Source organism: Osmerus mordax, chromosome 11 (genome assembly GCF_038355195.1).
Source record: "Osmerus mordax isolate fOsmMor3 chromosome 11, fOsmMor3.pri, whole genome shotgun sequence".
NCBI classification, from domain to species: domain Eukaryota; kingdom Metazoa; phylum Chordata; class Actinopteri; order Osmeriformes; family Osmeridae; genus Osmerus; species Osmerus mordax.
In genome coordinates this window covers 13,003,884-13,016,588 of record NC_090060.1, presented here as the reverse complement: position 1 = coordinate 13,016,588, position 12,705 = coordinate 13,003,884, and the positions used below count along the sequence as shown (strand labels likewise).

Genomic DNA, 12,705 nt, shown 5'->3' with positions numbered 1-12,705 from the left:
GCTCTGTGTTTTGTCTCACGTTGGTATTCCGATGAAGAAGACTGCCGGCGACGCTTTTCCGTAAACACAACTAGCACAAATTGCACATCAGCAGGAATCAATACTATAAAAGACCCGATTCTCATGGACAATTAGCCAAAAAAAACAATTAATCGGTCGCTGCTGACTTTATAGCACTACGTATTATTGGCATTGTGTCGCTGATGTTAAATGGGATGTTGCTAAAAACCTACTTTTAGAAGTTCCCTGCGGCAGTTCCCTGCTTTGAAAGATGTTTGCCTCTCAAATTGGTCAATCGGTAAAAAACAAGGAATCTGTAGCCAACGGGAAACTGACGAAACAGACAGTGAACGACGTGGTTTCGAAGAGGAACGAAATTCAACGCCATTCAACACAAGAACAACTGAAATCTGTATCAGAACCCAACCAGAAGAAAATTACAACTCAAAGTTCAATCCAAAGACGCAGACAGCGTGTTGCGAAAGAACTTGGAACCAGAAGTACTGCCTTTATTGGTCCTACTTGTCGTCCCGTTAAAAGCTGTGCAGCCAAGCCTAAACCAGATATTGAAGAGTCTCTGAACGATTTCTACAAAGAGTTGGAGCAATTTGAGCAGGTTAACAGCTCTATTGATACTACTGATACAAATATTCCAATCCAAACACACTCAGGTCTTGTCCCACCTGTGCCAAAAGGGAGGTCACACAAACTTGAGGGAAAAGGAACTGGACCAAACCACGCAAATCACCCTCACTGGAATCAGAATGAGTCATGCCATGACAGGAGGCATGGCTCTACCCAGCACCCAGCCTATTATCACCATCAACGTGCCTGGCAACACCCCCCACCCAGTGAGGGTAGGACGCAGCCCTACCCTCGCTTCCACAGGCTTCCTCACTGTAACCCACCACCTCCTGGTCCATTCGGCAATCCAGGCAGAGAACCACAGATGAATAGGAGCTGGGGCTATCCAGGGCCGGGTAACCAGTATCAACAGCAGTGTTCACAGTTCCCACCACTCCATAGGTCACCTGAACCTGGGAGATACAACTACTCTCAGGTCTATGGTGGAGCCCCTCCACAGTATTTGGACGGGGACCAAGGGCACAGTGGTTATCGTGGGCCCACGTATGAGGCAGTGGGATATTCTGATCCCTATGAGGACCAGGATTCTGACTGGATACAGGGTAACAACAGTCAACAGCAGAAAAACCAGAACCTGCCATTAAATACAACACACAACAGCAGTCCTCATTTGGTTTTGATTCTAATGAGAGGAGTACCAGGGTCTGGGAAATCCACTTTGGCCAAGTAAGTTCACACAGCACATGTACTACCACTGATGTTTATGTATAATCATGTTGACAAAGCATTTGTCAGTAACGCATCGAACTTTGCTTCAATAGGGAACTGCTGTCCACCGACCCCAGCGGTCTTGTGCTGAGCACAGATGATTACTTTTCTGAAGAACAGGACTACATGTATGACCCAAGCCTGCTGGGGAAAGCACATGACTGGAACCACAACCGTGGTATTAATGCCCCCCACAATATATCTGTCTATGAAAAGTAGCTTTGTTATTATATCCATTTCTATAATCTTATACTAAAGAATAATACAGTTATATTGATGTTGCCTCTGCATTGTCATACATCCAGCTAAAGAAGCCATGCAGAAAGGCAGTTCTCCAGTCATAATCGATAATACAAACCTCCAAGCTTGGGAGATGAAACCATATGTCAAACTGGTGAGCTATTTCATCTCATTTTCATGTATACCTGGAGGAATCTCACTTGTAGTACAATTCACAAATTTATCTTTTTTCTTAATGTACAGGCAGTGGAGAGAGGATACAGTGTCTTATTTCACGAGCCTGCCACAAGCTGGAAATGTGACCCTGTTGAGTTGGAGAGGTAAGTCTGTGGATGAGAATGTTTGTACTATACACAGGAAGCCAGACTATACGGAGGCGAATAACCTTCTCCTCTGTTTCCTTCAGAAGAAACAAGCATGGCGTGTCAAGAGAGAAAATTGCACAGATGTTGGATCGCTTCGAGTTTCCAATATCAGTGGAGATAGTGATGCACTCCTGTGAGCCTCCTCATCAAAGGATGAGACAGCTTTCACCGAACCACCTACACAGGAGGAGTTATAACTAGACTCATTATACATTCCGATGTCAACCAAATTTGAATATCATCCTTTAAGAAGTTTTAACAAGTTTTTGTCTGATTTAAATGCAGCAATTTGCCCTGATATGCAAGAATTTATTTTTTTACTCAAGGTTTTTTGACATTTTGAGATTGTATAACATACTGTATTTTTGATCTTTTTGTATGTTTTTTAAGAATAAAACAACATTTCAGGATTGTTTTGCTATCAGTCATCAGAAAAGCTTCAAGGGTTCTGCGCATAATGATAAAAAAATATGCAATGGACAGAGGATATTATAACACTTTGTTTAATTGATTTGACTTGTATATCTCAACCTGCCTGGAATTTGGTAATGTTGGATTGGTCCAAAATGGAAGTTGTGAGAACAAAATTCTTTAAAAATTAAACCTTTCACATAACAATTTATTTTTGTAGATTGTTAAACACATCAACAATAAATCTAAGCAGCACATCATAAACAAGAAAACAAATAGAATTTTTAAAAGAAATAGATTTTTTTTAAAGCATTTCTGGGGGGGGGGGGGGGGGGGCGTTTTACCAAATCTATTTTAAGGTATTTTTGGAAGTTTATTAGACTAGCAAAGTGGCAATGCAATCCGCAATTCAGTTTGTATTATTTTGAACAAAAGTTTGAATGAGCGTATATTACATTGCATATCATATTGACAAGGTTTATTCGACTCTTTAAAAAATGGAAATGCATTTTAAACGGCAGAATTTGATTATGCCGTAATTTCGGATTCGATCAAAATAAAGTTTTGGCGTGGTTTTACTGTAGCCTATCAAATTTTTGAATGACCAAGTGCTGTCCATGGTCCTGAAACTAATGAACTTTGGACTGAGTTGTAGGCACATAGTTTCACAAAAAGAAGACGACACCACTTCAGCGCATGTAGACGTTTTGATGGAAAGTTAAGTAGGGCGTGCATTTCGTGGCAAGACCTAATACAGCCCTGCCCTAAAATGCACCCCACATATACTTTCTGTTCTGTATATCCCAGCATCAAATTATTCTTACTGTATATTGAGGGGGACTAGCATGAGTAACCAGAGTACGTTTAATGCATGTGGCACTTTCCTAGTCAGAGTTAGCAGGGGGTGCATTGCATTTACATCTAATTGAAAACAAGGCCTGCCATAAAATGCTCTACTCCCGCATATTTCTTCCCTTTTACTCCAGAATTAGGTACATTTAATTGCATAGGCTACACTTAATGCCAATACATGTGTACCCTATGTATAGTTTTGACTGGTCTGAAAACAGAATAGTCCATGGTAGGTGGGGGATTAAATATATATATATATATTGATTTAAATATTGTAATATTTCTTATCTTTAAAAGGGATTTGATGGTGAGAACATTGTTTTCGACCTGTCTGAATAGCCTACAATACGCCCAGGCTATCAGCATTAAAAGCGCTTGCCTTTGAACCTAGCCTATAAATTGGTACGAAGTGAATGTGAAATACTTACAATACGTTAGGCCTAATTACACAAATAACTGACGTTCTTCTCCTATCCTCTTAACAAACAATTACAATGTGAGACAGCTGTCTCCCCTCCGTTTGGTTGCGATATCAAGACGAAATCTTTCACTTTTTGATTAGAGTGGTTTGTGCGCACGCTCCTGGTGCATCTGGGGGCACAACGCCGGAATATACAATAACTCCTTATCAAGGGGTTTCCTTTCTTCCTGCAATTTTGCTTCTCGAATGTATGCTTTGGTCATGTGACGTAGATAGCCAATGGCAGTCGCATATCTGATCCCTACAGTGGCTGTCTCCTCGCTTATCGAATGCCAATTGCAACTCACGCAAACATCCTGGCGATTGGTATATTCCTGATGGTGACAGTTTTTTTTTCTTTTACGACACAAGAGTAGTAGTTATTGCAAGGTGATACGCGGAGGACATATTCGAACACAACACAAGAATTGTTTTCGGCTACAGCATGGTCGTCTTGTAGATTATGGGTTTATTGAAAGAGGGAAGTTTCCCTCTGTTGTCCTTAATCTGCAATGAGACTATAACCTCTCCCTCGAGTTATTTCGCCAAATGATTGGTAAGTGTTGACACTGTTTTTGTAGCGCAGTCGGGCGCGTACATTGCCGTAGCATGATTATCAAGGATTAATAATGTGGGAATGAAATCACTTTCTGTAATCGCCCGTGCTAACTCCACATCCCCTTTCAATTGTGAAAATTTAATGTTCGCTGAATGGTTCACCTTGGGTATCCCATGGTCTTTTTGCGTCCAACAGGCTTTGTGATTCGATTATCTGCGAATACTTGAATTAAGGGATTCAAACCTTGCTCACCTGATCAACGAGCCTGCAAGCACTGGCAGGTAGAAAACCTGTCTAGACTAAGACATTTGTTTTTTTAGCAGTTGCATTTCATTTCTTAAATGCTGACTCATCAGTGAAAGTGGATCAAAACTGTGCGCCTTCTAAAGTGAACAGTTTAATTCAGTTAATCAGTAGGTCCGAAAGTATACTGGTATCCTTCAGTCCTTATCAGTTTGGTGGTGCGGTGGGTTTCGAGTGTACTGTATTTTTCATTATCTATTTATTATAAATAACTGTTTGAGTGGGATTGGAAAATACTGAAATGATTATCTCGTTGCAATGACAGATAGTTTCTCAGACAGGACATCAACATATATATATATATTTTCATTCTGTCCGTTTCAATGTTCTCATTATAGCCACAAAACATGTTCATTCCGAAACTGTGCAGCTAGCTGAGGGTGTCAGGTAGTTACATAATCCTTATTGAATTGAGCTGTTTGGTGAATTGAGGGGAACCTCTGGCAGAATGAAGCACTGAAAATGCTGCACAACACCAGATAAGGTTGTTACATAAGGGACGTTTTCCCTTGTTTTGCGAGGATGGTGCTACAAAAATAGTCTAGCCTCTGTAAAGATGAGATGCCATGGTTGTTATCATAAGAGGTTGTTCCGTATGGCTGAATGGGAAGGCATAGCCTATGTGACTCCATGCTTTTGTATATAACCCATATAATCTGCCAGTATTTTTTATAAAATCTGTGTTAGTTACTACCCAGATTTCCCATTGGCAGTATTTTAAGCATTCATAAAGGTGAAAGGATACTGTGGGAGACACTGTGTTTTGCGTGGGGGACATTAAAGGGCACAACTTTCTCTTTCATTTGGTTGTTCCTGCCTTCTGGTCTATGCATTATTTCTGGTATCCTCAACCTGCGGATTGATGTTCTGTCATCTTTATTGATAACTTGTAGGCTATTGTACATTTCTCCAAAGGCTTCCAGTAGTTTCCTGTTCTTTAGTTCAGTGAGCACTGATGCTGCAAATCCCCCAGTGTGTATTTATATTTCACTGGGCTGTTACACATTCATTAAACAAACACAGTTAACACACACACCAACACGCTGAATGCTCTTTGAGGTTACATGCAGCCATGGTTGTAATTTATGGATTTTGCGAGGCAGTGTCTGCCTGGCTGTGTTTTTGTTCCGTAACACCTAAGAGGCTGGCAGAACGATGCAAAAATCAGTACTAACACTAGACATGCCTGTCTCAGCCCTGCGGTGGATGAGACTGGATGGAGGGGGATTGATTTCCCCTGATCCTTGGTTGTTGACTGTAAGACATTGATGACAGCTCAAGCAGCCATCTACCTCCAGATACTGTAGGCTACTATGGCGTTTCTGATCAGTACTGAGTACTGATCAGAAATCAGTGTGGGCCTCATCCCAGTACTGGGATGAGGCACACACGAGGACTGTCCTTGGTTGACCTTTAGTCTGCCATCTTATTAACATTCCCGCTTTTGGTGCTGACATAACCAGCGGCCTCTTTGATTAGATTGAATGAAAGTGCAGTATGTTCATCATGGTCAATATGAAGCCTGATTTTGTGTGTCTCTGCAGGTCTGATGCTGTGTGAGGCTGGTTCACTATTATGATGGAGGAGGCTGCCAGCCAGCTGGAGAGAGATCATGTGCACAGTGTGTATGAGAAGATTGCTCCATATTTCAATGACAGCCGCTACAAGGCCTGGCCAAAGGTGCGGCAGTTCCTGCTGGACCAGGAGCCAGGCAGCATCATCGCAGATGTGGGTATGTGGTCATCCTTCACAGCCCCCCCTGGCCTCCATGCTATCACCCACTGTAGTGTCAGGTATTGATTACGTTGTTGTAATCAATCCAACCATTCATTTTCAATTGGCTTCTTTTCCAGGTTGCGGTAATGGGAAATATCTCCACATCAACAGAGATGTGTTCAAGCTGGGTTGTGATGTGTGTCGCCCCCTGGTGGATGCTGCCTGGGACCAAGGACATGAAGTGCAGTTGTGCGACGGGCTGCGCTTACCTTACAGAGACGGCTGCTTTGATGCCGTGCTCTCTATCGCAGGTACTTTATCACTTCCAGAGTGATTCAGCCAGCTATCTTATCTAGACATTCACAATCATATTCTGACTAGTCATATTTTAAATATCCTGTGCTGTAAGCAGAGCTAGTCATTTACTGATGACTCACCTGATGAATATGATGGCAGTCAAGTAAGGTGACTACTAGGCGATCATGGATAAGCAGCCTCTGGAAAAGTCCAGTGAGCTTATGTTACCTTGGTAGCTGGGTCACCAGGGTAACGTCTACGTCCTTCAGAAGTAATTCATGGTTGTATTCAAACGCAAAAATAGACTCTAATTATAGGCACTATGATTTACATCCACCATCTCTTTTGGTGCTTTTGTCAGCCTAGTATTGTCCATTTATAGACAGCAGTTGAATACACAGTACTGTACCATATAATCAGATGCCAGTGTTGAATTGCAGCATATCACTAGCCTGTCTTCCTGTCTCCTATCTCCCAGTGATCCATCATCTGTCCACCAAAGAGCGGCGTGTTCGAGCAATAAAGGAGATGGCTCGTACCCTGCGTGTGGGAGGCCGAATCATGATCTATGTGTGGGCCATGGAGCAGAAGAGGCGTAAATTTGAGAAGCAGGACATCTTTGTCCCCTGGAATCCCAACCCCCCCCAAGACTATGTCGGGGAGCGCCCCGCCCCCAGAAGGAGGGCCACGACCCAGAGCATCAGTGGTGTCATGGACAACAGCGACAAGCAGAGGAAAGTGAAAAGCACATCATCCATGGCGGATGAGGAGGACCTCAACTGCGGCAGCCAACAGAAGAGCCAGAGGCGGTGGTTCTTCTCCCGGTCTCTGGATTCTGTCTTTGACTTCGGCAGCCTGACCATCTCCCGCTCATCTTCCAGGGAACTGAGCACTTTATCCACTCCGGTGGGCCAGGAGAACACTGGCAGCAAGGCTGTCCAGCTAGGGAGAGGAAGTGGCCTCATCAAGCAGGTCTCCAGCCTCTTCTCTTCCTCCTCTAGGATCAGCTTGGAGGAAGATGTCTTTGATTCTGTAGCAGACCTGCACAGGGGGCCCAGAGGAGGAGGTAGCACCACCACGACTACTACAGACAAGGAGAGAATGTCTGCTGCCCTGGCTCAGGAGTGTGGCTCCGTGGCCCTGCCTGATCTAGTGTCCTACATGAAGGAGCCTTCAGACGAGCCAAGGGTGGGAGCAGAACATGTCAGCCCGGGAGAGTCACAGGCGTGCATGCTGAGTCCCAGGGAGAGAGAGGAACAGGTGTCGGTCTCCTCCTGCCTAAGATACTACCACGTCTTCAGGGAGGGAGAAGTGGCAAAGCTGATAGAGAACCACGTTGAGGAACTCCAGGTCCTGCACAGCTACTTTGACCATGCCAACTGGTGTGTCGTGGCAGAGAAAGTTCAGGTCTGGAAAATATAACTTGGTTTTAATATTTTTCATCATTATCATATATTTTTTAACAGTTTAAATTTTACATGTTTTTGCACTTCTAGTATTTAAATTAACATGAGTTATTTATTTATTTTATGATTAAAGGTACTTTACCTTCATGTCAAGTGTTTAATTAGTAAAATTATGTTTCCAACAAACAGCACCTCTCAAGCAGTATTTAGAGAACCAATGAGTGTGTAACTGTCATAGAAATATAAGTGTGGGTCATCATACTATCACACTGTATATACTTAATTAAGGGGCTGCTATCGATTACGGATAAGAATCTTTAAGTCTCTGCCAAGGAGTAAGGAGATTTCAGTTGTAAATGTCGACTCTTAATTCTAGCCAAAGAGGAACTTGAATTACTACACCCTTGTTGATCAGCCCTTTTAAAACGGCTAACTGAACACTGATTATGACGTTATTTAAAAGATGGTGATCTCACGCACAACATCTTACCTGTCTTAAAGCTGCACATGTTTCTCAGCACTAGACTACACAATAGAAGAAAAACATGCTGCAGCAGTAATATCTGATGTGTGTCTTGGTGTGACTTCTTATTAACCACCTGTATAATGCACTATGAAGCTGTAATGAGCAGTGAGTGTGTCCGAAGACCTTCTGAAATGCACTGGTGACACAGGCCACAGAAAAGGCCAGGTGTTGCATAGTAAGTGTTACCATGTGTCTGCTTGATAAACTGCTTTGCGGATGGTGTATGTCTTTGTTGAATTAAGTAACTGACTGCCTGACACTGATACAGTTTGTTGTTTGACCAAGTAATTGTATACTGTGAAGCACTGAGCCATCGTTGTTATATTATTGTTTGTTTGAGTGTCAGTAGTTTGTTAATACAGACTGTCGCTTAAGGCTAAAAGGGGTACTTCACTTTCCTTTTCTAAATTATTGCTATAATTAGAATTATTGTTATGTATTCTTATAATCTTTATTTTATGCCAATCTTTATAATTACTAGTGTTTCAACCACCCAACATGTAAAAGGTTTAGAGTGAAGCGCCCCGGGTTGTACGGCTGAGGAAACCATGCCTGGACCAACTGTTAGCATCTGTCTGAACCTCATAGGTGTTGCTGTCTTTGTAAGCATTTTAATGGCCTTTTATTTGTGCTAACTCTTAATAAATATTTTATTGATACCAAAACCAAAGATTGATACATCACAGTAATTATATCCTTTTATTTATGAAAAGAAATTGGGTTGGTAATTTCTGTGGGTAGTTTTCACTGTTACTATTATCTACATATGGTTGATTTCTCTCTGGACCATCTCCAGATAGATGAGGTTACATCACAGCTCTCTCCATATCTGAAACAAACAGAACAAGACAGAGTAACAAATTGTAAACCGAGCACATATGGCCAGGGACGCCTGGTTTCCAGGCAGAGTTAGGAGCTGTCTCCCTCAGGTCTCACCTGTGTGGCAGCTCTGTGGACGAGGGAGTGTCTGAGGGCCAGCTTGGCAAGGTCTCTGGAGTACCCGCCTCCTATCACAGTGGCTACAGGGATAGCTTTGCTCACGGCAGTCTTCATGACGTACAGATCTCTCTGATACAACCCTGGGGGAGACCGACATCATCATCATCATCACCACTGGACCATCTGCTATCGTACAGCCCTGACAGATGACTGATCACTGAGCCACCTGCTGTGAGGTATTCATCCCTCACCTTGGTCTGTCAGCCGGAGCCTGCCCAGCTCGTCCTCCCAGTGGGGATCCACTCCCGCATCGTACAGGACCAGGTCGGGACGGAACCTGTCCAGCACCCATGGCAGATGGGTCTTCACTGTGACGAGGAGACAGAAGTTACGAGACAGTCCTGTTGCCACCCTCACTAGCTAGTTCACTGATCTTATCCTCTGACTCGACCATGTGGCCATCTTCCTGACGCTGTGCTCTGTCAGCAAAGCCACTGTATATCTTGGTGGAGTTCTAATGTGGAGTGAGTTTAGCCGATTCAACACAAAACATCAGAAACTGTAGAGCTTTAATGTACAGCCAGCACAGACGCTTCAAACACCTGGCTGGTGTGCTCTGGGTTAAGTTTCTTGTGGTGATGTTGTAGCCTGAGAAGTGGGGACTTGCCTGTATCGAGGTACTCTTTATCCTCTATGCCATCCTCCAAACTCACATCCAGATCACTCCGCTGTTTACGCACTGGGAAGTTCTTCCCACAATGCACTGAGAATGTGAAGACATCAGGATCCTTCTCAAATATGAAAGCAGTGCCATCCCCCTTTTGGATTCAGAAGACCCGAGGTTCATCAATGACAACATTAGCAGACTGATCAGTGACAGTTGAAAGAGTCTGTAACTGGCTGGGACAGTACCTGATGTACATCTAGATCAACAATGAGAATCTTCTTCCTGGGTGTGGAGTCCCCCATCAGACACCTGGCTGCTACTGCCAGGTCATTGATGAGGCAAAACCCTGAGCCGAAGCTGGGGAAAGCATGGTGAGTCCCTCCAGCTGTGCTACATGCTAGTCCTCTCTGCAGAGCTATCTCTGCTGCTAGCACCGTGCCCCCTGGGGAGGAGAAAATAATTGCTGTCATGATGTCGATGAAATACGTTTGTCTTGACTCTCACTTGGGGGTGTTTTTTTTGGGTGACCAATAGTACTCTACCTTGTTACCTGGGTACTTGGGGTGGGGTGGTATCTGTTTATCGCACCACAGTGCTGTCTTATATAAAATAGGATTAGTACCCTACTACCCAATCTGTTGTGTACTGCAGTACGTGTCTGATACCGGACCAAGCCAGTTTAACAAAGTCACAGTCACAAGTCTATGATGAGGTATCCACCTAACAATCACCTATTAACTGTATGTATTCTTCCTGTTTTACTCTATTCATTACAAAGTCTTTTTACAGCCTCAGAGAGACTTTGCTAGTATTGCTATGTGTCTGAACTGGTAATGTTTATGCCAAGGTGTTTGTTAAACTATACAATAAACTGTTGTCTAATAGAACCGAGAACCTAACCTGACGGTCACACCCAGTGGAAACGGAAAGAACTCTTCCACACCTCTCTAGACATGATCTGAGTTCATTATACTAACACTACGTTCATCCATACCTGTTTCATATCGGCAGCGTCGAACTATGCCCTCACTCCAGGCAAAGCCCGTCCTCCTTTGCTCTTTCTCTCCAACGTTTCCATTTATAAAGTTGTTGAGGTATTCCTCTGTATGCACGAAACGCAGTTGTTCTTGGGAGGCTATTTTAGGGACACACACCTTTGGAATAAATAATAATAAGACTTTATTTATATAGCACAATTCATACAAGAATTGCAGCTCAAAGTGCGAATAAAATTCGTCTGGGTTAAGTTAAATTACAATAGGGTCATAAAAATCAAAATTCCAAATGCCAGATATAAATTCACCTGTTTATCTGTAATCACTTGGTCCTTAAGCAGGAAGTCCAACACCTTGGGGAATTTCCCCATAGGAAATCGATGATTGGGTGGGAGATCACATACATACTTGCGATGGTGTACGATTGGAAGCCCTCTGGAATCATTGCCTTTCTAAATGTTATAGGATTGTGTCCGAAAATTATGGAACTGACATGAATTCAAGAGACAACATTTTAGCGCTTATTATGAAAAATACGAAACATGAATCTCGGAAACATATTGACGAATGTGAGTTCTTACTTGTTCAGCATGAAAACATCTATGGACTGAGAAATACGCAGGTCTTAAACACAACTTTTGTTGCACCGCTTCTACACACTGCGGAACCGCTCTGTGACATAGGACGTGTTTTGCACAGGTCATTTCTGCGACAAAAATAACACCAGCATCACAATATGACTTGCAAAGAAGGTTGTAAAGAGTTTTGAAGTGATGGACCAATGCATTCGTGCAGGCCTGTCCTGTTTAGTAACAGTATCGATAAAGCGTTGTCTTAACCAGAAGGAACAGGTTTAAGGTTAGTTACATGAATACATGCTGTATGAATACTTGCTGCGGGACGTTCAGCGCTCTCTAGTGCCATGCTGTGTCCTGGAGTGTAAACGATATTGCAATGGAAATACAATACTGGACAATAAAGCCGTTGCTAATATTTAGATGAATGGTATACTTAGGCTTTTTAATAATAGGCTACTAACTACTTATCGTTGTTAATGTCATGTGTACTTATGATACCTAATTGACTAATGTAATACAAAGTTAACTCGTTCATCACATAATTATATAATACATTTTCCACTAGGTGGGGATGTCATCAAGACTTTTCCTGACCATTTCACTCATCCTGAAAATATTTGGAGCTGACTCTCTCCTGACATGATTAAGGTATTCCAACGGAACATGATGTACTTTTGAAAAGATGGACAGATCATGATGCCTTTAGAATGGTTGACAAGGAGAAATAACAAGCAGCCATATCTTGATTATAGCCTGTATTATCTTGTTTTTGTCAGCTATTCAAGTCAGGTCTTCATTATGTGTCCATAATGAGTTTTTCATGTTGTCTTCAGCTCCTTTCTGAACTGGTCCTTTTGTGTATGCATGGGGCCCAGACGTTCCCCTGCGTAGCCCAGGGCTGTTGATTTAAACCCACATATCATTCTTCAGATACCTTTGACATTATATTACCCAACAGCCTGTGTGCTGCATCTGTCGAAGCAAGCGGTGAGAATTCCTCTGTCTCTACCCATATGGCTTGTTATATAAAAAACCCTG

The 12,705-nt window shown here is 42.8% G+C and overlaps 3 protein-coding genes across 4 annotated transcripts; 2 read left to right on the top strand and 1 right to left on the bottom strand.

Moving 5' to 3' along the window:
• Positions 1-57: 57 nt before the first annotated feature.
• n4bp2l2 (NEDD4 binding protein 2-like 2) lies at positions 58-2,689 on the top strand. Of its 2 annotated transcripts, none has more exons than XM_067246866.1 (5): positions 58-1,311; positions 1,407-1,531; positions 1,659-1,747; positions 1,837-1,913; positions 2,003-2,689. In XM_067246866.1, the coding sequence occupies exons 1-5, from the start codon at positions 272-274 to the stop codon at positions 2,157-2,159; spliced, it is 1,488 nt and encodes a 495-aa protein (XP_067102967.1). In that variant the 5' UTR covers positions 58-271; the 3' UTR covers positions 2,160-2,689. The 2 variants fall into 2 exon arrangements, with proteins under 2 accessions (XP_067102967.1, XP_067102965.1); XM_067246864.1 differs by having other exon boundaries at positions 2,000-2,689.
• A 3,429-nt stretch (positions 2,690-6,118) lies between these two features.
• On the top strand, positions 6,119-9,143 carry trmt9b (tRNA methyltransferase 9B). The gene is made up of 3 exons (XM_067246485.1): positions 6,119-6,275; positions 6,397-6,570; positions 7,035-9,143. The coding sequence occupies exons 1-3, from the start codon at positions 6,119-6,121 to the stop codon at positions 7,976-7,978; spliced, it is 1,275 nt and encodes a 424-aa protein (XP_067102586.1). The 3' UTR covers positions 7,979-9,143.
• A 31-nt stretch (positions 9,144-9,174) lies between these two features.
• Positions 9,175-11,914, bottom strand: hdac12 (histone deacetylase 12). Its single transcript, XM_067246486.1, has 8 exons — positions 11,671-11,914; positions 11,398-11,541; positions 11,089-11,248; positions 10,340-10,536; positions 10,095-10,245; positions 9,679-9,795; positions 9,425-9,567; positions 9,175-9,317 (listed from the first exon to the last, which is right to left on the bottom strand). The coding sequence occupies exons 1-8, from the start codon at positions 11,791-11,793 to the stop codon at positions 9,300-9,302; spliced, it is 1,053 nt and encodes a 350-aa protein (XP_067102587.1). The 5' UTR covers positions 11,794-11,914; the 3' UTR covers positions 9,175-9,299.
• Positions 11,915-12,705: the final 791 nt, after the last annotated feature.